We start from the raw sequence: 27,348 nt of genomic DNA, 5'->3' as shown, positions 1-27,348 counted from the left end.
ACATTTAGGGAAGACCAAGGAATTAGGTAGCATCTGAAATGAGAAGGAACTTGAGACAGAAGAATGATTAGGGAACAATGGCTAACCTCTAAACATGAGTCTAGACACTGATGAGATTGAAGAAGAACCAAGAAACATGCATCTGAGATATTGAGAAAGAAGAAGCTAGCTGAGTTTTGGTGATACTAGATAGTCAAAGGGAAGCAGAGACAAGAATAAAAGCTGACCAAATTTTGAGCATAAATATCAGCAAGAATATTTATCCATTCCCATGTACTGTTGGTTAAAATACATATTTAGAAAAGTTTTCTGAAAATCAGTTTTTCAAATTGCATTTTTAAAGGAATTTTTGGTCCAATATTTCTATTTCTTATAGTCATCTTAAAGAAATAATCAGAAGCATAAATAAGCATGTACAAAAATTTATATTTATGTTAGTTAAAAATTTGAAACAGCCAAAATAACCAGCCATAGAAGATCAGTTTAATAAAGAAGAGTAAAGTAGAATTCCTCTCATCCAGTCTAGAAGATTCATTAATTTGTTGACTAGTAGAAAAATGTTATTAAAGTGGGGAATCATTAAATGGATATATACAAGCCTTAAAATTTTTATTTCAAACATTACATATGTCCATCTGTCAATTTCTGAAAGGTTATGGCCTTTCCTCTGAGTATTATTCTAATAATTATATTGCCCATCAAATAGTATCTATAATGTCTAGTTTGAATTTCTTTAAAATGGACTGAGATTTCAATATTACCAAGCAATCTAAGTATATAACTCTATATTTTTATTACTATTTTCCAGTTGTCTTCCCATACCTAATTTAGCATTTAAGTTTTTAATCACTTAACTTTGTTCATTACCTCCATAAGCCACTCAAAGAACTTTGGCTTCTCTTTTGAGTAATGTGGAAAATAATTGCAGCTTTAAACACAAGAATTACATTATCGGAAATATAATTTAACAGAATCAAACTGGCTGTTCTGTCTGAGAATTGACTGTGGGGTAGGTAGGGGAGGGGGGACTTGGGCGTCTTGTACTCCATGGTTGTTTCAATGCAGTCTGCCTCATGTTTGCATTTCCTTTTAGCCTCAATCATGAAAAGCAAAAACATGGAGGCATCTAGGAAAACTAGGGATCCAAAAATCACTAAGTATGGAATTAGGTAGGAAGCAGCATAAGTCTTATGGTGTTTACGGAAGAATCAAGGATAAAGAACCAGGTATAGTTCCTAAAGAGACATCCCCCTCCCTGCCCCATGTAGCCAACGGTTCTCCAATGCATAGGCTAATTAGAATTCCCTGGGAAGTTTTAGAAACACCATTGCCTGGGCCCCATCCAGGATACACTGATGCAGCTGACCTGGGTAGGGAGGAGTCTAGAAATCATTTTCCTTAAAATCCCAGGTAATTCCAGTATACATCTAGCATTAAAATCAATTATTTTCAAGTCTTTAGGGGTTTTCTTATCCTCAGATAGTCTTGGGCAACTTGTGATTGATTGCCTCCACCATCCAAACTCACTGTGGCTTGAGGAATTTCGGATGGCATCTATGATCTTTCTGTCTTGAGGCAGGGCAGTGGAGGGGAGGATTATCTTCAGATTGGCTCTAAAGGCAAGGTCATTTCCTTCGTGTGGAGGTAAAGTAATATGGTTAGTTTTACAGCTCCATTAGGACTCTGAGGAGGCATAACTTAAGCTGGAGGCAGTCTAGAACTGTGGTTCAAATTTTTTCTCAGAGAACAAACTATACAGTATCCCTCAGGGAAGGATCAAGAATGTTGTCACACAGAATATACCTAGTTCTTTCTCTGCTGAATGGCTCACCACGGAAAGCCATGAATTACTCCTATGAGGCACTAAAGAATCCTGTGTGTGGCAGTGGCCTTACAACTATCCACTTTATGACTTAAAATGGCTTCCTGCCATTCCCTGCTTTCTAGTAGTTCTGCCCGTATGTACCTTCCTACCCTTGAGTGTAGCAGAAGTGATGGAACATTCCTTTCAAGATTAGGTTATAAACATACAGTGGCTTCCCTTTTAGGCATACTCTCTCATTCTCTGATCACTTGCTTTATGGGAAACAAACTGCCATGTTTCAAGTTATGCTATTGAGCGGCCCATGTGGTGAGGAAGTGATGTTTTGAGCCAGCAGCCAGTGAGGATCTAGGGGGGATTCCTCTCTGAGTTGAGCATTGAGATTATAGTAGATGTCTGCAGGCCTGGTCAACACCCTTTTGCAGCCTTGTAAAAGATTGTAACTAGTGACACCTAGTGAAAACATGCCCAGGTTCCTGAGCACATAAACTATGGGGTAATAAATAGTTGCTGTTTAAGCCACTAACTTATACAATAATGCGTTATACAACAATAGATAACTAAGACATGGCTGGATTGATCAAGAGAAAGGTCTGCTATCTTCAAGCTAAATGTTATTATTCAGCTCACATTTAATTATTAGAATATAAATGTGCATAACTCCTTATAAATTTAATAATGAGGATTTAGAAACTGAAGTCATGCAATAATCAGAAAGTAAAAAAATAAGAGCCATCTTCTCAGGTGAGAGTGAATACAGGTATTATTAGGAAGAAACCAGGACTTTATTATTTCTAGCTTCCTGTCGAATCTCCTCAACTCAAAAGTAATAAATTTTCTTGACAAACCATTCAAAGTAAGAGGATAAGTGGGACCATATGTGAACCTAAAGAAACATCACCTTCATTGAAAACAGCTGTTTAGTTGAATAAATATAGAAGTAAAATAAAGTAGCCTGACAACAATACTGAAACAGTTAGACATTGAGTTTTAATGAAGTATTTCATGTTAAGATACACTAACCACAGAGGCCAATTCAATATTCTCTGAAAACTCTGTTTTGGGGTGATCATAGAAATGGGTAAGGCTGATGATCATCTGGTACCCATAGGTTAGTCACAATGATCTGCATCTATTCTGATAAATCAGTGGTATACAAGGTCTGTCCAGAAAAAGTCCAGCCAGTGTTAATATAACAAGAACTGTTTGTGCAACATCCACGTAACCTGGCTGCCAAGGAGACTGGACTGGAATACACTGTGTGAACAATGACAACTTCACTGTATCAGTCAGCGGGGGTGGTAGATGCCATTGAGTGAGCATGCATACTGGGTGGCCATAGCATCCAAAATGACTGAGCAAATAGAGCAATGAATTGGCATGAAATTTTGTGTTAAGCTTGAACATTCCTCTGTGGAAACTATTTGGATGATTCAGAAGGCCACAGCTATGGGCAACCGGTGAATGGCAGCTTCATCACAACAACAAGCCTGCTCATGCATCATGTCTCAAATAGAGCTTTTTAGCGGAACATTAAATCACCCAGGTGACTCAGACCCCCCACAGCCCAGATTTGGCACCCTGAGACTTCTGGCTTTTCTGCAAACTAAAATTACCTTTGAAAAGGAAAAGATTTCAGACCATCAATGAGATTCAGGAAAATCAATGGGCCAGCTGATGGCTGTTGGGAGAACTGTGTGAAGTCCCAAGGTGACTACGTTGAAGGGGACTGAGGTATCATTGTCCTATGTACAAAGTTTCTTTTACCTTGTATCTTCTTCAGTAAATGTCTCTATTTTTCATAGTACATGGCTGGATACCTTCTGGACAGACCTCATATTCTGATTGACCATTAACCACTCATGCTACGTAGTTACATATTTTTAATATTGCCCTTGTTCTTAGTGAACTTTAAGTAACATTTTGGTTTTCTTTAGCCATGTGACATCTGTGTGTAAATTGGACTATGAGAGGGTACAGATCTCTTGTGTCTTATTCATGCCCAAATATATGGCACTAGGGTAGTGGTATAAATGAAGCCACGTGATAAACCTTGTACATCTTTCTGATGCATAACTTTTACTCACTGTTGTCAATATCATATTAAAACAAACACAAATGTATTATGAAATAAAATGCAAAATTTACATGTGTCTTAAGAGAGAGGATATATTTTTAAATTATGTCTTTGGTGGATTACCTTAGATTCTCATCTCTACCTCTATTATTGGCATTTCAGTAGAAAATTGTGAGAGGCACCCATTTATGGTATTTGTCATTATGGAGTTGCTTTTACCACAGTTGTTCCCATAGTCCATCTCTGTTTTCTTCATCACCTTGGAGAACCAAAACTGCAACTCCAGAGAAGGAAAGTAAGAATTTTTCTGCAGCATGTGTGCTCTTCTGTCAAGTTTAATTTATAGCCAACTCAAAGGCTGACAATTTATATTTCAGCTTTTTTATGTGAAAATATTTTAGTTCACTAATTACATTGAATGTAACTTCTTGCCCTGGCTGGTGTGGCTCAGTTGGTTGGAGCATTGTCCCACAAACTGAACATTATGGGTTCCAGTCCCAGTCAGGACACATACCTACCTATCTTGCAGGTTTGGTTCCCAGTCAGGATGCATGGGAGAGGTAGCCAATTGATGTTTCTCTCTCACAGTGATGTTTCTCTCCCTGTCTCACCCTCCTTTCCCCTCTCTCTAAAATTAATAAGCATTTCCTCAGGTGAGGATTAAAAAAATCTTTATTAATTCTATGACTAACAATTTGTAGTCTTAATTTTTTTTCTTCCTAATTATTAGAAATCTATGTATTTAACAATATTCTCTTTGAAAGACCATTTTAAGAAAAGGTTAATCTGTTTATATGGATATTGTGCACAATGCTCTCCATTTGCAAATAAAGAGGTGCATGTAAGTGTTGAATAGGAATTAGGATTATAAATTGCATAACTTTTTCATTCTTTTGAGTAAGAGCATCACGGTATAGACTAATCGATTGTGTATGAAGTGAATTGCCAAAACATGTCATGCTTGCATGCAAAATATAAAGATCATATCTCAATAGATTTCTTTAAATGAGATCACTAGATAGTAATCCCAACGGTCTAAGAGTAGGAAGCACATTGTAAGTGCCCCAGATTCTTGTGACAGATCTCTACCTACCCAGCTATATGACTCTGGATGTATCACCATCTTCATTTCCTGGTCTGCATATGAGCAAGAGGTACTTAGACCCCTTGCAGTTCTAAGATTCTAGGATTCTAAGCATACGTAACTGGTGCAGATTTTCTAAAATTTGCATGATAAATGTAAAAAATGGGGGACAAATAATTAAAAGTGCTTCTAGAAACACTACCAGATTGGAATTAGTGCTAAATACTGGTTTATTTAATTCAGCATTGATGTATAACTGGATCATAACTTCATAGTCAAAGAATATTATTAGGTCCTAACAACTTGTATCTTGTGTGCATATATACTATTTCTGCTTAAATTTCATATAATCATATTTCACCCTAACTTTTGCCTCCTTGAACAACCAAAAGGACAACAACAAATTTAAAAAGAAAAAATAACCAGAACTGCCAGAAAATCAAACTGTATGGAAGTCCAGCAACCAAGGAGTTAAAGAAGAAACATTTATTCAGACCAGTAGGAGGAGCAGGGAAGACACATGTCTAGGCAGCAGCTAGAGGACCAGGTGGGCAAGATGGCAACTTGTGGATCAGGCAGTCCCATATTTGCATGCAGATAAACCAGAAGGAACAATTGGGGAGCGAGATAGACTGTGCAACCCAGGGTTTCGGTGTGGGAAAATAAAGCCTCAGAACCTCTGACTATAAAAATCTGTGGGGGTTGCAGCAGTGTTATAAACTACCAGCCTCATAGGAGAGTTCATTAGAGAGACCCACGGGGTCCTAAAATGTACTCAAACACACCTGCCTGGGAATCAGCACCAGAAGGGCCCAATTTGCTTGTGGGTAGTAGGGGAAGTGACTGAAAGCTGGAAGAGAGTCAGAGAATTGAGCAAGCAACACTGTTCCCTCTCAGACCCCTCCCCCACCTACAGCACCACAACACAGTGATGTGGGTTGTCCTGCAAATTAGAGGAAAAGGTGAAGGCTATGCAAAGTGAAATAAAGAAAAATGTACAGGGAACCATACAGGAAGGGAAAGAAAAGTGGACTCAAATCAATGATTTGGAGCAGGAGGAAGAAATAAACACTTGATCAGAACAGAATAAAGAAATAAGAATTCAAAAAAATGAGGAGAGGCTTAGGAACCTCTGGGACAACTTTATATGTTCCAACATCTAAATCATAGGGGTGCCAGAAGGAGAAGAGGAAGAGCAAGAAATTGAAAACCCATTGGAAAAAAGAATGAAGGAGAACTTCCCCATTCTGGCAAAGGAAATAGACTTTCAGGAAGTCCAGGAAACCCAGAGAGTCCCAAAGAAGTTGGACCCAAGGAAGCACATGCCAAGGCACATCATAATTACATTACTCAAGATTAAAGAGAGGGACAGAATCTTAAAAGCAGCAAGAAAAAGGGAAACAGTTACCTACAAAGGAGTTCCCATAAGACTATCAGCTGATTTCTCAAAAGAAACCTTACAGGCAAGAAGGGGCTGGAAAGAAGTATTCCAAGTCATGACAAGCAAGGATCTATATCCAAGATTACTCTATCCAGCAAAGCTATCATTTGGAATGGAAGGGCAGATAAAGTGCTTCCCAGATAAGGTCAAGTTAAAGGAGTTCGTCATCACCAAGCCCTTATTATATGAAATGTTAAAGGGACTTATCTAAAAAAAAGAGGGTGATCAAAAATATGAACAGTAAAATAACAATAAACTCACAACTATCAGCAACTAAACCTAAAAAAGACAAAAACAAAATAAGCAAACAACTAGAACAGGAACAAAATCACAGAAATGGAGATCACGTGGAGGGTTATCAGTAGGAAAGGGGAGTGGGGATAATGGGGGAAAAGGTACAGGGAATAAGAAGCATAAATGGTAGGTACAACATAGACAGGAGGAAGTTAAGAATAGTGTAGGAAAATGGAGAAGCCAAAGAACTGATATGTACAACCCATGGACATGAACTAAGGGAAGAAATGGAGGGGGGGAGGAATAAAAGGGAGAAAAAAAAATGGGAAAACTGTAATACCATAATCAATAAAATATATTTTAAAAAAGTAAAAATAAAAATGAAGTAAAATTCATCTAATTATGAATTTTCTTTGATACTGGAACAGTAATTCAATCTATATATAAATTGATTATGGACAGACATTCTGCTAGGTACTAAGGAGATAAATATAAAATACACAGGTCCTCTTCTGCCCTCACACATTCACAAGGCTCCATTCACAGAAGCCTGATCCGGGAACCTATGCTAGTAAAGTCCTTGAGTCAGATGACAGTGAAAATATCATGGCACCTCCCCAGAGTATGTCTGAGAAAGAGTGGTTCTTTCTAGCTTCTTGCAGCCTGGTCATGTAGGTGAGCTACAAGAAAATCAATGGAATCTGTCATTTCTATTCATTTAGCCATTTCATGTAACTCTCTTCTATGAATGCATTACCAAGTAATATTTATATAAAACAAAGGATATTGAATGACAAGTATTTTAAATTTAAAACCATCATGGTGAGCATATCAATAGTATAATTTGTATCAATTGTTGACCTCCTATTAATGAATATATAAAGCGCTACCAAAATCTGCCAATGGAAGTTATGTGTAAATTTATTTTTCTGATAAGTACATTATCTATAGCTGTTTTGATATTGAGGGCTTCAAGACCCTGTTTTGGGCATTGTGCTCTTGCACAATCTAACAGGGAAGCAACTTTTGATGCTGCCATACTCTGAATGTCAAGATTTCTAGAGATTAGAAAAATTATACTAACTTGAAATATGCATGTTTTTAAAATATGGTACAACTGATAAACTCAAATGTAGTCTAACTTTAAATTCTGTAAGTTCTTTTAACTTACATGATTCAATTCTAATTGACAAGAGTATGTGGCAAAACATATTTCACATTTTTGCATTGTTCCCTGTGAGACATCTATTGTAAGAATTGCTGCAGGCTGTCATTTTTGTCTGTCATCCAGGATTTGCTGGCCCATGTGTTGTGTACTGGACTTAGTGCTGGTCACGAGGAGGAGGGGAAATTGCAGTTGAGCCAGCCTGTTTTGTTATTGCTTTAGAATTAAAAGCATATGAAACAGATACAGCTTATTAAGGTTGTTTTTTATAAATAACATAAACTTAACAAAACAATAAAGTTCATATACAACTTAAAATAGAGTTTAATGCTATAACCACCGAAAAAGCATGATTATTTGTGGGGAAAACATTATTAAAAGCCATATTCCTGAATATGAATTATACAAAAGATAGATTATATTACTTGAATTTTAACTTTTAGGGATTATAAAATGTTATTTTGTGGCAAGTGAGATGAAGTACAGTATTATCATCATTATTGCTATTTATACACAAGATTTTTGAAAATACCCTTGTAGCAATACCCTTTCAATTTGAGCAGCATTACAAATTTTGTTTCTGTTAATAAGCACAAAAATGTTCTAATCATATACTTTTATAAAACTACCTATTTGATTTAATTTCATAATAGAATTTTTGAGAGAATATTTCTTCTTTTCTGATCAGTGTTTGAATGAATTATGACTTTTTACTAGAAAGCATTTCAAATACTGCTCATCTTCCATAGTTAGCATTGGCTTGATTATCTGACAAGTCATTCCAGCAGCCTTCGGGTCTGACACATCTTATATAACATCATCTGCATTATTATTATTATAGCAGCCATTTAATAAGCAGATAGGAATATTTAAATAATCATTATCAGATAATCAAATCTAACATACTCTTAAGGGTAAATTAATTTAAGAAAAAACATTACTATTACTAACATCATGATTGTACAACCAGTTTTACAATTTTTTACAACTTTTAGTTACTAAATCTGATTTTTGTGTTTATTTTTCAAATCTTTCTTTAATGCAGTCTCTTAAAATAAACATAAATGCGCAAGTCCAGCTTGATCAGTTTTTCAGTAGTTTTCCAGCCTTTCTTGGTTATTTAAAAAAAAAAAAGAAAGAGAAAAGGAAAGGAAAGAAGAGAAGAAAAAAGAAAACAGTCCACTTAAAGAAATCTCCCTGCTGGAACTGGTTTCTTATATACCATATACAATTAGGTTATTGCCATAGGAAGAAAGTGAGCTGTTTTTTGTTCTTTCTTTGTTTTTCTCCCTCTTACAGGAACCCCCTTCTGATTTAAGGCAACAAACATTTCTCCTCCACTGTGTGTCCATTTAGCTGATGCATATGTGTTGTAATGGTTTTCCAGAATTAATTCTTTGAAGTTGCAATCTTCATTGCATTCTTTCTGTTAAAACAACAAACAAATGACATTATCCAAATGATTTTTAGAGGGACTCAATTAAACAAAGAGGAAGCAGTAATATTTAGTAGAACTAAAACATATATGAGGTGGGTGTAATGAAGTTAATTAGATATAGGTTTGCATATTTGCAAAAATAAAAGACATCTTAATGTTTTTTTAAAAAGATAAAATGATACACATTTGGTTATGCAACAGATTTCCAAACATGTGGCTTTTGGCAGTCAGTTGCTACTGTTCTTTAATATTAGGAGCTATTTCCCCTTAATTAGCAGCTCTCATGTTACTATGCCCAAGTCACTCAATCCCTGACCACTGAGACTTGGATATAATTAGCACAGCTTCTGCCTCCCTCAGCTCAAAAACGTATTTCACAACCATTCTTCATTTTCTACACTGTCTGCAGTAGTGATGGAAAAATGAAAAGTTAATTTATTGGTTCATCCATCCAACTACTCATTCATTTCTTTGGTTAAACCTGTATTTTTATGTAATTAGCTTGTGTCAGGTATTGTGCCTAACTGAGGGAATACAAAGGAAGGTCAATTTTTTTTTCCTGTGGGATGAACTGTTCCATATTTCACATTGTAATAAAGTAGGAACAATGGGAATGCTTGCAGTTCAAAGTCCGCGATTTTGAGATTAATGTTGATAAACACACTTTTGAATTTTTTCCCAAGAATTTTTATGTCAGCAATGTACAAATTGGGTAAACTTTAACATAAATGGCTTTACTACTGATAGAGAGAAATTTTAGATTTTAAGTATCTAAAATGCACATGGAATATTAGAACTGGAAGAATTTTTAGAGATTAGTTTTACTCAATTTACAGGTGGAGAAACCAAAGTCCAGAGAGCTAAGCAATTTGTCCACTCACTCAAAAAACATTTTTCTTAATGCTTGAATATAAAATATTGTAATGAAATCATTAAATTATAAGATTAGAGAGAAATTAATTCCATTTTTACTCTTCAGAAAGGAAAGATGTTCTTGATAAACATGAGTTTGAAAAATTAAGGCTAAGCTAACAATTATTAATACCTTTGCATAGAGTTTCCCTTCCTTGTTCATTGCAAGAAAATATTCACTCTCCACCCCTTTGATTGCCACAATTCCAACCTCCACTGTCCTGATTTCCATGATATCTGCAAGGAATCACAGAAAAATATGTCAGTTATTCATTCAGCTTTGCAGGTTATGCAAGAATGACCATTTGTCTTTATTTCTGTCTTATTAATAAGTTGTTAAGATTATGAATATGATTATTTAATTAGCCCGAACCCCCTTTAACACATGCATACAAATGCCAGATTGCTAGTTCTTATTAAGTATATGCAAACTACTGATTTTTTTATTTTGTGGAAATATATATCTGGATTGAAATAAATAGTTACATATTTGAGCTTAGCTTTTTCTCCTCTAGAGTTACATTTCTTTTTTAAATTAATTAATTTATTTTTATTGTTGTTCAAGTACAGTGTCTCTATTCCTCCCCACCCCACCTATCCCTGCCTCCCACCCTTGATCCTACCCCCTTTGGCTCTGCACATTTCTAATTTATAAGAATAATAACAATAACAATAATAGCTAAAGTTTAGTGAACTCATACCACATGCTAAGAATTGTTCCAGTGCTTATGTGTTAACCCATCTACTTATCACCAAGACTATGGAGACGTGTGCTCTTCTTATACCCAGTTTACAGATCAAGAAACTTAGGCATAGAGAAATTTAGTAATTTGCCCAAATTCTCCTAGCTGGTAAGTGGCAGAAGTAATACTTGAACCCAGATGGTCTGTCTCTTAATCATTATGTAATACTATAACAGTATATAATAAGCTAACATCTTAACTTTTCTACTTAAACCTTGTCTTAAAAATTAGTGCTAACAGAATATCTCTTGAATATACTGAAATTGAATAAAAATCCAGTTAAAGCAATTGTAAATGATGGTAAACAGAGCCTAGCCTTCAAAAAAATTAATAGTCAGTTTTTTGATACATGAAGATAACTTAAAACCAAATTATGAATCCTCCTCAGATGTTATTTTATAAATCTATACCTTTCCAATTGATTGTTTCATCTTTGTTGAAATTAGTTTTACAAAGCATGTATTATAGTTACCACAAGATTGTTAACCTATTATTTTTATTATATATCTTTTACTTGTGTGCTATATTTTAGTGGCTCATACTAAATACAGTAAAATCTTAAGAAATTTTAAAAATTGATTTTGGAATTAAAAGTTTAGTGAACCTTTTTATGTAATTGCTGTTAATGATACTTTCAACATGAAGATGCAAACAAGGGACATTCCCTTTCCTGTGCTTTGCACAATACAAAGAAAAGGAGGACACATGGAAAAAAACTAAGGGTGGGGGGTAATGGGGGGAAGGGGGGAGGGTTGGGTGGAGGACCTGAAACGGGAGTAGGGGGCAGAAAACTGTACTTGAACAATGATTGAAATAAAAAAAAAAAAAAAAAAAAAAAAAGAAAATTCCAAGTGAAAATTATCTGCACACATCGAGACTCCCAAAGCTGTATTCTAAGACATTCATTTAATTAAAGGAAAATCTGATGTTTTACTCCATGCCTCTACTTCATTCTCTTACTTATTCTTTTCAATTCAGTTTTCCTGTTTGGAGGATAAAATTGTTACCCCCTTCACTGGGACTGATGCAGCCCAGTTAACATTTGTCATCTGCCGCACACATGTGCTGTGTACAGAAGCCATTTATCAGTCTCCCACACTTGGCCCTTGTCGGGGCTCCAGATGAGCATTCTGCAGCTGCTCATCTAGAATAAGGGTCTACAAAGAAAATGCAAAAAAAATTGATATTACTCTTTTTAAGTGTTCATGAAGCATTGTCAGAATGCATAGATAGTACTGTACTATAATTTTAGGGTACAAATTAAGAAAAATAGCCCTGGTTTCTGAATTCCAGAAGTTAAAAATCTAATATAAGCAGCAAACACATCTGTAAATATACCTTAAGTAAAAGAGAAAAAAAATTGTTTTGGAAAACACAGCCCTGAAGAGGAGGTTAAGGGAAATTCTAGCAATAGTTTGCAAGCATATGAAGGCTGTGGTGCTGATGCATTTGTGCAGCGTTTAGCAAATCCTCACTGTGAGCCCGTTCGGTGCCAGGTTGGTTCAGAGACAAACCAGCCCTCTTGGAGCACTCTAGTGACTGGCTCTTCTCTGTGTTCATTGAAGGAATACCAATGGGAAATAATTTACTATGCCACAGAGTCTGATTAGGTTAAATGTGAACTAATATAATGAATCATACTGAAGAAATTCACTGATTTAACATACTCATATTTGCAATACCTTCAAAATTGAGTAAATACATCTATTTAAAGATGTATGAAACAGTTGGTTTCTAAAGATCTTACCACTGTAAAATGATATGAAGTCAGTGTTTTCTTTATTTTCAAGTCCATTTACTCCTGCTTTTCCTCCCTTTATTCAATATTATATATTTTTCTTAGATAGAAAGAAAAGTACTGATGAATAGGCTTAGGATGTCTTTCATACTCAGTTGTAACTAGGGAATGGAATCTGTAATGTTCGCTGACTTGTCTTTAATAGGCCAGCTGTCCGACAATATAACTTGATAGAGGCATTGCTAATTATGACATGTAGACATCTTCCCTTTCGGGTCCAGTAGTGACAGTATGTTCCTATTGTCCCATTTCCAAACCCCTGTGGTCTCTGTCCCCTGCCTGTCCATTGCTCATTTTATCTTTATTGCCCTCTGTCAAGTGTCACCACTTAGTAAGTAAGGAACATTGTTAATTGTACCCCTCCACATATTGGGATTCAGGCTACCAAAGAACTTTAGGTTTCTAACAACCCAGTTCAAAAGGGAGCTATTTGAACCAATAGCTTATCAAAATAGATACACGGATGGCAAATAAGCATATGAAAAGGTTCAATCTTTAAAGATTCTATCCTTACCTGGTATTACAATAGACTTGCAAATGATAAGGTTCCTGATTCAGGAATGTTCTTAATTGTTTGATGTATTTAAAAAACATCTTTCACTAGAAAATCAACAGATTTAAAAGTAGAATACCTGGAAGAGCATTAAGTAGTGTTGGCAGAGTCAATAACCCCTCAACCCTGACTTTCTAGTCTGTTTTCCCCTCTTTTATTCAAGAAAACCCCAGAATGAAAAAACTAAAGTTCAAGTACAGAATGTGGAAGTGATGTTCCTACACATCTGCAAAGACCTGCAGAATTCACTAAGTTTATGGTACCCTGCCCTCCAAACCACAAGCCAGGCATTCGCTCAGAAAATATAATATAAAAATATATAGCATGTCAATATTAAGTTAGCTAATCAACCAAGTAAGTGAATTGTACTTGTTTTTTTGGTCTATTGTATATCCTTGCCTCATAGGAGACAAAGATAAAACTTTGTCTTTTTGTTGGTCTGGACTTATATTTAAGAGAAGATTATGTGTATAAGGAACATAATAAATTTGTTTCCAAAGATGAAAGGCATATTGCATGGGTGCATCAATTCGTTAATGACCGTGGTAGCATAATGATAAAGTTCAAAACATAAATAGATAAAAGAAAAGGATCATCTCACATAACAGAACATGAAAAATGAGACAACATGTCAAGTACATTGGCCTTTAGCTTTGTTAACAATACTTTTGTTAACAATATTTTCAACCATAGTACCAATTCATTACTTAGTATGTCACCAGTACAAACTAGGAAAAATGCCCAAAATGACTTTCCTGAATTTTTTCTGTGATTAATTTCTGTTGAAGTCATATGAGTTTACCTAAACCATTTTGCTTATTTGTTTTTTAAACCTGACTCATACTTGCAATGAGGAATGAGGAACCTTGGTATACCTCCCTGTTACTTTTTTAAACAGCTATCCAGCATCTATTTCCAGAATTTAAGGTGTTTCCCTAATTTATTTCAAAAATTAATGCCAGTTCTTTGTTCTTATTACCAACACGATTTATGATTCTAAAGTGTTTTAATGTTCCTGATTTAAAATTTTTTATTTTATTAATAATTTTTATTTTAGTTCAGTTTTAGATTTGCAACAAAATTGAGGGAAAGTTACAGAGACCTCCCACACAACCCCTGCCCCCACACATGCACAGCTCCCCCATTGTCGGCATCCCTCACCAGAGGGTACATCTGTTACAACTGATGCACCTACACTGCCACATCACTATCACTCAGAGTCCATCATTTACATTATGGTTTACTGTTGGTGGTACACATTCTATTGATTTGTACATATACCTGTCATTATTGTATCATACAGAGTAATTTTATTGCCCTAAAAATCTTCAGTGCTCTGCCTTTTCATCCTTCTCTCCTCATACCCAACCCCTGGCAACCACTGATCTTTTACTGTTTCCACAGTTTTGCTTTTTCCAGAATGTTACATAGTTGGAAACATATAGTATGTAGTCTTTTTAGAATGACTTCTCTCACTTAGTCATATGTATTTAAGGTTCCTCCATGTCTTTTCATGAATTGATAGCAGAAAAAAATTTTCATATCTCATCACACAGAAGTCACCCCTACCCCAGTTCCTTGAATATTTCTTTTCCTTGAACCTTTTAAGCTTTATATTTAAAAGTTTGGAAGGGGTACATATTAACATATATGTGCTAGCATGATAACTAAAAATAATTTTTAAGTTAAAAATAAGTGGAGGCAATTGTTTAATGGTTATTAGGCCAACGGGAACATTGAAATTTGTCCTTAACCATTTTTTTTTTATTTTTTAAAGATTTTATTTATTTTTAGACAGAGGGGAAGGGAGGGAAAAAGGAAAATAAACATCAATGTGTGGTTGCCTCTTGCATGACCCCTACTGGGGACCTGGCCAATAACCCAGGCATGTGCCCTGACTGGGAATCAAACCAGTGACCCTTTGGTTCACAGGCCAGCTCTCAATCCACTGAGCCATACCAGCTGGGGCTGTCCTTGACCATTTTAAATATACTTTTCTGGGCACACTAAGTAAGAATTGGTATCGACAAGGAAAGAAACCATTTTCAATATTAAATAACTTGTGACTTTCTCTCAAGCTTGGATTGTTGAGTGGGAAATCTTAACCTTTATATATTTATATTACATTTAAGGCTATGGATTCCATTTATTATTCTATTAAAGTATATACAAGAAAGTACAGCCAGTATATCCAAAACAAAAACTTCTAAAATTTAACAATAAGAAACAAGCAGCCCAGTTCAAAAGTGGGCAAAAGATCGGAGCAGATGCTCCATGAAAGAAGATATACAATGGCAAATAAGCATCTGAAAATCTGCTCAACATCATATGTCGTTATGGGATGGAAAATTAAAAGAACAAGATACTACTGTACAACTATTAGAATGACTAAAATCTTAAAAACTGACAACACCATATGCAGAAAAGAATGCAGAGCAGCCAGAACTCTCATTTATTTATGTTTTCAACTGAATGAATTTAATTTTTTAAATTATTTTATTGTTGTTCAATTACAGTTGTCTGCATTAACGCCCCATCACTCCTCACCACCCTAGCCAGATCCACCGCGATCCTTTGCTTCCACACATCCCCCCTTGGTTTTGTCCATATGTCCTTTGTAAAGCCCTTCCCCCCATTATCCCCTCCCACCTCCCCTCTGATTAGTGTCAGATTGTTCTTAATTTCAATATCTCTGGTTATATTTGCTTGCTTTTTTCTTTTGTTGATTAGGTTCCAGTTAAAGGTGAGATCATATGGTATTTGTCTTTCACTGCCTGGCTTATTTCACTTAGCATATGCTCTCCAGTTCCATCCATGCTATTGCAAAGGGTAGGAGCTCTTTCTTTCTTTCAGCTGTGCAGTATTCCATAGTGTAAATGTACCATATTTTTTTGATCCACTCATTTACTGATGGGCACTTAGGTTTCTTCCAGCACTTGGCTATTGTAAATTGTGCTGCTATGAACACTGGGTGCATAGGTTCTTTTGGATTGGTGTTTGTGGGTTCTTACAGAACTCTCATTCATTGTTAGTGGAAATGCAAATGGTACAGCCACTTTGGAAGACAGTTTGGCGGTTTCATAGGGAGCACTAAACATACTCTTATCATGCAATCCAGCAGTCCTGCCCTTGGGTATTTACCCAATTGATTTGAAAACTCATGTCCACACAAAAACCTGAACATGAAGGTTTACAGCAGAGTTTTATTTATAATTGCCAAAACCGAAAGCAAACAAATGTTCTTCAGTATATGAATGGATAAACAAACCATGGTAAGTCATACTTTGGAATATTTTTAAGCAATAAAAGGAAAAGAACTATCCCGCCAAAAAAAAAAAAAAGCATGGAGGAACCTTAAATGCATATTGCTAAAAGAAATAAATCAGTCTGAAAGTCTGTATACTGACTGTGTGATTTCAACTGTGTGACATTCTGGGAAGGGTTAAACTATATCAACAGTAAAAAGATCAGTGGTTGCCAGGGGATTGGGGAAAGGTGAGAAGGGATGGAAATGCGAAGAACAGGATTTTTAAGGCAGTGAAACTTTTGTGTGATACTGTAATAGTGGATACATGATGTTATTTATGCACTTATCTAAACTCATAGAACTACATAAGGCAAAGTGTAAACTTTAGTGTAAATTGTGGACATAACTAACAATATGTATTATAACAGGCTCATTAGCTTTAACAAATTTACCATATTAATGCAAGATGTTGATAATAAACGAACTGTGAGGGGAGTTTGGGGTGTAATGGGAACCACTATCAACTCAATTTTCAGTAAATCTGAAACTGTTCTAAAAGCAGTCTATTAGTTAAAAGTACAGTCTAGATTTTAATTAGCAATTTAATATGATTGAGTGTGTGAGACACTATTTATACTGGCATTTTTTGACTTATTCTTTTTCCAAATATGTAGTACATCTAGGGTTTGTTATCAGTTACTGTCATTTTGTCTTCAGTGATGGAATAAGATCTGCCTACCAAGTTGGTGACTTCTCTTTGTGAAATATGGACAGTTATAAGGAGTAAGGTTATAATGAAAACATGCTTTGGGAAGTGTAGGAAATACAAATATTCTACATACAGACTACTCCTACACTTGTGCATGTGTGGTATGTCTCAGGTGCATTGGGATGGAAAAATAGCCAAGGTCCAGTCATATTTTAGAAAACTGATCTGATTACTTTAATTGTGATGTCATCAAAATATATGGACATGAATAAAAGGTATATCAAAATTCAGGTAGAATTTTTTCTTCATACAGAAAAAGAAAATGAATGATACCCAGCAGTATGCCAATTGCTAAAAAGAATAGGATGGAGATCACTTCAATAGAAATTCAGAAGAAAGAGGTGTTGCGTATCCTAGGAGATCAAGGGAGGGTTTGAGGCACACGGAAAGCTTGAATGAGACCTTGAAGGATGAGTAAGGTTGAAATAGGTGAAATGGAAACACAGGGTGAGAACACCATGCTAATTGCAAGAGAAAAGTGTGTGCACAGCCACTTAGGCAAAGATTCCAAATTCTTGTTCAGAAGATTGAAACTACAGCTGTCTGGAGCAGGAAGTATATCTAAGTAGTAAGAGAAGGTAGAAAAGGAGTTACAACTCGATTGTTTAGGGCCTTTATTGTCAATTTAAGGAATTTTAACTTTTACTTGCAGACAATGAAGAGTCATTAGAAGTTTGAAATTAGAAAATGTAAGGATATAAATTGTGTTTTAGGAAAACTAATTGGATGTGCAGTGTAGATAAAAAGAGAACATCACAGGAACTATGTAAGCCCAGCTTTCTTCCTATGTCAATGTTGTCAGTTGATGTTCACATTGACCTATAGCCCATATGAAAAAGCTCTTTGAAATCTTTAACAACTTTTAAGAGTCTAAAGGAGTCTCCACTCTAAGAAGACAAGTAACCCAATTAAAAAATGGGCAAAGGACTTGAACAGACAATTCTCCAAGGAGGACATACAGAAAATCCAAAGACACATGAAGCGATGTTCAATATCGCTAGCCATCAGAGAGATGCAGATTAAAACCACAATGAGATACCACTTCACACCAGTCAGAATGGCCATCATAAACAAAGCAACAAACAACAAGTGTTGGAGAGGTTGTGGAGAAACGGGGTCCCTAGTGCACTGTTGGTGGGACTGCAGACTGGTACAACCATTATGGAAAGCAGTTTGGAACTTCCTCAGAAAACTAAAAATGGATCTGCCTTTTGACCCAGCAATTCCATTTGCTGGGACTCTATCCTAAGAACACTAAAACACCAATACAAAAGAACCTTTGCACCCCGATGTTCATAGCAGCACAATTTACAATAGCTAGGTGCTGGAAGCAACCTAGATGCCCATCAGTAAATGAATGGATCAAAAAACTATGGTACATTTACACAATGGAATTCTATACAGCAGAAAGAAAGAAGGAGCTCATACCCTTTGCAACAGCATGGATGGAGCTGGAAAGCATTATGCTAAGTGAAACAAGCCAGGCAGTGAAAGACAAATACCACATGATATCACCTTTAACAGGAATCTAAACAACAAAACAAAACAAAACAAAAAACTAGCAAAATATAACCAAAGACACTGAAATAGGGGATAGTCTGACAGTGGCCAGAGGGGAGAGAAGAGGGAATTTCAGGGGGGAAGGGGTAGGGATTACAGGAACAAATTTGGAGGACACATGGACAAAAACTAAGGGTGGGGGTAATGGGGGGAAGGGGGGAGGGTTGGGTGGAGGGGCTGGAACGGGAGTAGCGGGGAGAAAACTGTACTTGAACAATGATTGAAATAAAAAAAGAAAAAAAAAAAGAAATGAAAATGTATCACCATAAAAAAAAAAAAAGAGTCTAAAGGAGTCTCAAGACTAAAAAGTTTGAAAAGAGCTTTTCTAAATTAATTCTATTTTTCTTGTCTGTTTAGTTGTAGTTTAACTGTACTTCATATATTGTGCCCTTATATTTATGAATTGAAAATCTTTGGCTATTTTTTATAACTCTGTATATACATGGGCTTAAAAATTAAAATTTCATGGCACAGCATACAGAAATGCTCCATGTGCTCCAAAATGTCTGGAGAATTTCTTAGCAACATTTAAAAGTATCAAGTTGCATATTGTAATTAAATTATGTAAGTAAATAGTAAACTATGTAAAACATTCATGTTTGGTCAGCTTGGTTACTAGTTTAACATTAGTATGGTTTTAATTAAAGAATAAGCTATGATTTTTGCACACTGACTTGCAAGGATAACAAACAATTTTTCTAAATATGTGCTGTATTTTTAACTTATTAAAACCCTGTATCAGTGTTACATTTTTTGCACATCCTGCATGTAATTGCTCTAGTTATTATTGTGGATGTGTGTTTGCTCTTTTAAGTTCAGAAGAATTGCCCTCGAAGAACAGCAGACTGTTGATTCTGTCTCCTCCTCATCTCTCGCGGACATCTTCTGTCCTTCTCTCCCTTGCTTTTTAACTACAGAAGTCCACTTTCCAATTTTTACTCTTTGTCAGGGATGTTTTAAGACTTTCATAGACCCTAGGTACTGTTATTTCCTGAGACCACCCTACACAGGCCAAACATTAAAATGCACACATATTTCTCATTAGATACAATGTTTTATAATTATTTCAAAGTTTTATATAAACTTTCTTTTGAAATTATTTGGCCTAAAGGAATTCATCAAATTCACCATTAGCTATATATTTTTCTGTAAATATTAAGCATTCTTAGGAATTCTTATTAAAGTGAAAATATATTATCAAATTATCTTCAAATGTTATGAAAAAAGATACATTTTATATGTTAAATATTTGCTCATCTCTGTTTTAATTTTCTTTTCAAATTTTATTGCCAATATCAAATTTTAAGGTTTTCACATACACTTGTAAGACCTGGAAGTTTTCATAGGCTCTAGGCTCTTTCCCTGTGGGCCAGCTGGATAGACTGCCTCTGTTCTTCACACTGAACCCTTTTCAAAAGGCTCCCCACTTCCTTTTTGCTAGCACCACACTTCTTTAATGGATAGAGTAAAGCTCAGTTCTCAATTTAACTCTTGTATTCTAACTTCTAATTTCTTTATTGGCATTCTCTCTTCAGGGTTATCAATGACCTCCTAAGTGCCAAATCCAAGAGTTTTGTTTAATAAGTGTAACTTTCTTCTGTGTGTCTTTTGACACACTTGATGTCTCTTGTTCTGTCCCTAATCCTTGCTGTTCATCTAATCCTGCACTACTCTGAAAATGATCAATTTTGTGTAATATATCTATAGATCATTTTTGCTAATTTATTATATTATTTTATGCTTAAAAAACTTTGCTTATTTCACTGGAAATACATTTTGTTCCAGCTTCTATAGTTTTAATGTTAAGTATATCTCTTAAATTCACCTGCAGTTAATTTGGGATATGGTGTGAGATGAAATTCTAAACTGATATTTTATTCCTGAAAATAGCTAGCTAGTTTTCCAACATTATTTATTAAATATTCTATTTCTTTTTTTTTTTTTACTGATGCAATGCCTGTCTTTTGTCTTATGTTGGTTATCTCGTTTTGTCCAATTGATTGATCTGTTACATACCCACACTAATTTATTGTACATCACCAATTTTGAAGTGGCTCACTACATTCATAGGTTGCTCTGATCCTAGGTGTTACTAAATGTGTATATGTTTGTGTGTGTATAAAATAAATCAATGCCTTTTCCACATAAAAGCCCTTCAAAGAGATGAAGATACTGGCCCTGCACATCATCAAGCAAAGTTTCTGTAGTTTCCCCAGCCCTGCCTCGTTCAGCATGGATTCCAGACTCTTCACCAGCTATGTAGTTTAGTTAAAACTGGCTTCCCAGGAAGAACCAAACCAGTATAGATCTAGGTAGTCTAAGACAGAATATTTTTCATTATTTTCTTTAATACAGACATAAGCCACAGTAACATAATTTCTCCATCATTTAAAAAATATTTTTAATCACTAAATTATTTTGGAGTTTTGATATAATAAAAAGTGTGCCTGTTAAGGTTATACATTTAACAGCATATGACAATGAATGAAAATATTTATGTAATAGTGGAAACAATCATGATTTGATTAAATAATGGAATGTAAAAAACTAAGGATGAGTAAAGTAGATCATGAGCAAATTTTCTCATCTCTCTAATCACTAAGCTTTATATCTGATAAAGCTGGAAAAATATATAATTGATTTTTTTAAAACTGTATGGAAGTTGAAAAAGATTCTTTTGTGCCTTTAGTTAAATTAATCCCCCAACACCTTGAAAACTTCTTGTTAGTACACATATAATTTCTTGAGAAGGATTGACTTAAATTTCTTAATTCAACCTAATATATTAACTACCATATTTTTGCCATGTATAATGTGTGCCCACATTTTGTGCATATTACACATGGGATTATTATGCCCATTATTATACCGGTGGTATGTAATCATTATACCTGTGTATAATGTGCATCCTTATTTTTCCCTAAAAAATTTGGGCAAAAAAAGTACATATTATACATGGCAAAATATGGTATTTCAGAAGCAGTGGCATACTGGTGGCTTATATGAAGGTGGCAAAATGCCCAGGACTTCATTCACGTGAATAAATCACATCTTGTATGTTTTTTTATTTTTTGTCATGCCACTCATTTTTTTCACTGAAGTTTAGATCTTTATATTTCTGTCTATTATTTACTATTCCTGACTCACAATTATTTAAGTTTTAATTCAGCCACATTAAATTTTGTGTGTTAATTCACAGGGAATAAATTATAAATACATGATATATGAGTATATTAGAAAATTAAGGTACCCAACATATTAGCTATCTCTTTTATTTGTTTTGGCAAATTTGATGGATGTCTTTATCTCCAATATACTATGTATTTTTTTGCCATCTATTATTAACCATTGAATTCTGTGCTTTTTTGTAACATTTGAAATTGTGCCTTTTGATCATGCCCTTTTTTTCAGGAGACATACAGGGCTTTCTATTTTCTCTTTGGTGGTATCTGCAACCCTTAAATCTTCAAGCTTATGACAACACAATGTCATTCATTATGTTACTCATTTTTTTTTCATTAAATCATATAAGGCATTTTTCTCCCCAAATTTGTGAGCAAAGACTATTCATTGTTCCCCAATTTCTACTCTCCTCTTCTTCCACAGCAATAGAATTATTAGCTGGCTGCACAAAATAAACATTACATTTCCCAGTCTCCCTTCAGTTCAGTGTGGCCACATGACCGAGAGTTCTAGCTGTTGGGATATGTGCAGTGTCCCATAGCATATCTCAGAAATCTTCTGTAAGAGGTAGCCAGCAGGAGCTCTTTGTTCCCACTTTTTCTTCTTTTATTCCACCCTCCTGCTGGAATAGGCATGCAACTTAGATTATGGGGACAGGGCGACAGTGGAACAGTGAGCTGAACAGAGCAGAGTTGTCAGTTCTCCAGATGTTTACTTCATTGGCTATCTTCTTAATGATAGTTTGGATTCACTAGTCTCTTTAGATATGTTTTCTTCTTGGCTTCCTTACTAAATTAGTTTTCTTATCCCTTTAAGATGCTTACCTTCTCTAACAAGCTGAAGCATAAAAGAGAATTAATCAAACCTTTTCACTTTCACAAATAGCCAGGAAAAACAGGCTATTTGTATTACACATGATTGGTGACCATTACAGACACAAGGACAAACACAGCAGGTACATCACAGGTCACTTCAAATGGTTCCCTTGGTGTCCTTACATCCTGGAATCTTTTTCCCACAAGCTGCTAAGTTCCTGGAAGCATTTCTTTCAGTTTTCTGGGTCCTACCCTTGTCACTCCTTCTATATTCTATTATTCTTCTAGGAAGTGAAGCATAACCCTGTATGAAACACCTTGATATCAAACCTACCTTCTTTCAGCAAATATCATGATAGAATGCAAATGCTCAACATATACTTAACAGCAATGATTCAAATTATTCTATCCCTTTGCTCATTTCTCTTGTTATGTCCATCTCCTCAATGAATAGGCCTAGTGATGTTTTGGCTAAGAAATAGGGTAAGGAGTTGGAGAAGTCAAGGATCATTTCAAATTTAGCAGATTTTGAGAATGACCTGAAAAAAAGCTAGCAGGATGTTATTTTTGTTGGGATGGAACCCATACTGTGTGTGTCTTATGAAGATTCTGAGCTTGATGGCAGTTTTCCACATGCTGTTCCTAAGTTTGGCAAGAGCGAATCGCTCTGATCCAAATCCACAATAAAATTCTCGTAGTGCCTGATGTATAGCATTAACAGAATTGTTTGTTAGCAAGAAAAAGTCATTTTGCACGGCACCAAAAAAAATCAGAAGATAATTAGACTTCTAAAAATATGGTGATAATGTTAGTGTTTTCAATTTTTTAATATTAAACATTTACTCAGCATTCCTCGTGTTCCCCGTGTTACAAGAGGAGTGTGTGTAGGTGTCACCTGAAGTCTCCGCAGGTGCACTCCCCTACCCCTGCCTCCCTCTTAAAGATGCAGTCATATCCTGGAGTTTCATAGGTTCCCATGCTCTGATCACAGTACTGAGGTCTTCAAACCATGAAGCCAATCAGGTCTCAGTTTGACTATGAATATATGCAGGACTTCAACTTTACAAACATGAACAATATTAGGGCACATATTGAAACATAATTATCATTTCTATTTAATACCTTCCTCTGTTGTTAAATAGAGTCATTGAACACTTTCATTGTACTATGGCAGTGAGAATTCTTTGGTGGGATGTGGATAGATAGTTCCTCAAGTTCTCTTTTCTTCATCATTGTATCTCATTTTCTATTTGCTTATTATTATGTCTTCCCGGAGTCATAAAATATTGAAAAGTAATGGCAATATATTATAGCCATTAACTTCTCTATTATATTATTGCTATTTCAACCACTTCTAAAGGCATAGCTTAGTTGTGACCAAGATCTCTGTAATTATGATAAGTTTAATCACTGATGCCACTTAGTGTTATAAATAAGGTCTTCAAGTACTTTTATTCTGCTGGTTAATAAAATCAGAGTATTTAAGTAACTAGTCTATTGAATTCGTAGTAACACCTAATAATTTAATACATAAGTCACTATTTTGGCCTTGCCTATAAAAACAAAGTAATCTTTACTGTTCTGATTCTAAGAAAGGGAATAGAAATTGTGCTATTAAAAGCCAAATGATTTGTTGGGCTGAGATTTTTAGAATGAAATAAAATAAGGTTAGAAATCATATATAATTTATTAGAATTAAATATAAAATATTTTAATGATTAACTCAAATGTTCCACACCCTTCAAAAAGAAGTAGAATTATGTTTAGTTTTATGAGTGTCTCTGAAAGTAGCTGTTTTGTGTGTAACCAGTACTCAGTGAAATGAATGATGTGTTTATCTCAAACCAAAAAAGATCCTTTAAAGCAAGTATGTTCGAAAGCAGAGTAACACAAATCTTAAACTGACCAATGTAGATAAATTGCTTATAAGAAAATAAATGACTCATATACTATTTTAAACTTGTTTCATTCTTAAATTTATTTTTAAGATGGTTTATGAGTCATTTATTTTCTTGCAAGCAACTTCTATTGTGAACCAAGTTTTATCAAAATGTCAAAATTATATAAAATATATTCAGCGGAGACGGTGCAGCTACCAGTATTTTGTTTCAAAGTGTTGACCTGAAACTAGCATAGTTATCTGTGTATGTTTTGAAAATTTATTTCCTCAAAAGTTATAATGAAACAAACAAACACACCAAATTATCTTAGATTGAATTAAATTTGTTCCATCAAGTTAGCCAAGTGACTGTTTAACGTGGGAGACAAATGTCTTTTCTCACTAGGTGAGTATGCTGTGCACATGCTGAATTTGCCGCTTGGAGGCAATGGTTTGGTGTTTGAGTTGAAAAAGAAGTGGGTTCAATTTCCCCACATTTCTTTATTGACTTCAACTTGGAGTAGGTGACGCAGAAGACTTTGTACACAGAGGTAGTTTCCTTTGGCAGGTTCCAGGCTCTCTTTTTCCTATGAGCCCCAGAACTCACCATTGTAAGATAGCACAATTGATACATATGGTTGATAACACTGATCCTGACTTCAGATCACATTACCCTAAAACCGGCATGCTCTGTAAAGCCAGCAAGAAAGAAACACAGATCAATTATTACAGAAACTCAGGAAGTGTAATTCCCATAAAGTCAGATGAAACTCAGAACAGTTGCAAACGATTGCATAATTGCTGGTATCAAACATAACTGCAATGTCCTGAAACAGACAGTCCATTCCACACCATCTTCTTCAGTGGTGAGTGAATCAATTACAGCTCTTACTGATCCTATATCTATTCTTTAATTGTGTCAGAAACTACTTAAAGGACTTGTCATGTTAACTAAAATGAATCATGTCATCCAGTCAGAGATTTATTAAGAAAATAAATGAAACATTAGATAATCTTCAGAAAGCACATCACATGTGGTACAGTGATGGTAGTGTTTTCTTTTGAAAGAATTTAAGTTGCAACAGCTTGTGTCAGCAGGGTAAAAACCACGCCAGAATTAAAAGCAAACTCCTGTTGTGCAATAAATAGGATAATTCCAGTGGCGTATTACTGAAGAATGTCATGGGAACATTATTGAGCTGTATTACACAGAATTAAATTCCTAAATCAATTTACTAACCTTTTCCTTATCATTTATGGCCTCCCTGTAACACAAAGGGACCAGTTTTGTACTGAAAAATCATGTTCCCTAAACCAGACAGGATACTCTTTTGTTTGTTCTGTAGTCACTGTAAATTCTAAACATTTATTCAAAAAGAATTCTATATCTGATCATGTTGAGTGTTTATATACACTAAATACAACCTTTGCTATGTTCTAAAAATGGCTCCAATATTATCAGAATAGAAGTGGATACTGTAATCCCACCACCCAGAAAAATCTCTCTCATTTTCTGGATTTTCCTAAAGTTTAAAATGTCTCCAATAGGAAACCAAATTTTTCTTTACATAGGATTAAGATAAGGTTCAAAATACAAATGTACCTGGGAGAGTTAATGGATAGACCTAGACTCATACTACGGTATAGGTGACTATATCTTCTCTGAGAGCAAAATTGGGCTTGCTAGATGGGAATGAGCACAAGGGCACCAAGAATGAGACTGAAAGCAGAAAATGGTCATAAAAGAAAGATGTGGAAACTTTCATTAACATATTGCTTACAGCTAGCTCTGGGAGTCAAGACCTCTGAGGTTTTATCTAAGTTATAGAAGCACCCGCTTAGAAGATAAACACACATCTACTTTATTAGCAATTAATAATTTTAATTATTAATATGTACTGAGAAGTTTTGTTGTCTGGTAGATATTTAATGTAATCTTTCCTGTTTCTCTCTTTTTTTCCATTTTATTGTTAGTTTAATCTTTATTGTTTTTTCTTTCTATTACTGTTTAGTCCCCTTATACCCACCTCCCCCCAGCAATCAAAACACTGTTGTCCATGTCCATGAGTCCTTTATCCTTTTTGCTCAATCCCTCCATCCTCTAACCCCTCCCCTACCCCCAATTAGCTGTCATCTTCGCTCCACCTGAGTCTGTTTCTGTTTTGCTTGTTCAGTTTGTCATCCCATTCACAATTGTTTCAAAAAGAACAAAATATGTGTTTCCCTTCTTAACTTTTATGTAAATGTTCTGCCACTCAAGCAATTCTAAATATAAGATAATTATAAGTACTTTTGTTTCAGATCATGCTGGTAATCAGCACTGAAAAATTAAAGCACGAACAAAAGCAAAGGGGGGTATGATCAAATGAGGGAAATGGGGATGGCTGGGGTGGGGGCTGGGGGGAAATGGAGACAAGTGTACTTGAACATCAATAAAATTTTTTTTAAAAACAATATAGCAAAAACAATGTACTTATGTCATTAAAAATGATTCAGGGAAAAGAAAGAAAAATTAAATCATGATTTAAAGCCATTTTGGCCCTTGGATCTCTTTAGCATTTTGAGGCACACATTCTTTGCTCTCAGTCTAAACAATGAGTTCTAATGCAGAGTGGTTACATTTTTCAT

At 35.1% G+C, this 27,348-nt stretch overlaps 2 protein-coding genes across 2 annotated transcripts in view; one reads left to right on the top strand and one right to left on the bottom strand.

Moving 5' to 3' along the window:
- Positions 1 to 27,348, top strand: part of FAM227B (family with sequence similarity 227 member B) — a 207,325-nt gene that overhangs the window by 55,399 nt on the left and 124,578 nt on the right. The gene's annotated exons all lie outside the window — the stretch shown is intronic.
- FGF7 (fibroblast growth factor 7) overlaps positions 7,030 to 27,348 on the bottom strand; it is a 73,022-nt gene continuing 52,703 nt past the window's right edge. Inside the window, exons 3-4 of the mRNA XM_028505941.2 lie at positions 10,307 to 10,410; positions 7,030 to 9,249 (exon numbers count right to left, since the gene is read on the bottom strand). Coding sequence (XP_028361742.1) covers positions 9,055 to 9,249; positions 10,307 to 10,410 — 299 coding nt within the window. The 3' untranslated portion in view covers positions 7,030 to 9,054. The remainder of the gene's footprint in view (positions 9,250 to 10,306; positions 10,411 to 27,348) is intronic.

This window comes from Phyllostomus discolor, chromosome 1 (assembly GCF_004126475.2).
Source record: "Phyllostomus discolor isolate MPI-MPIP mPhyDis1 chromosome 1, mPhyDis1.pri.v3, whole genome shotgun sequence".
Taxonomy (NCBI): domain Eukaryota; kingdom Metazoa; phylum Chordata; class Mammalia; order Chiroptera; family Phyllostomidae; genus Phyllostomus; species Phyllostomus discolor.
This window is presented reverse-complemented; position numbering and strand designations above follow the sequence as displayed.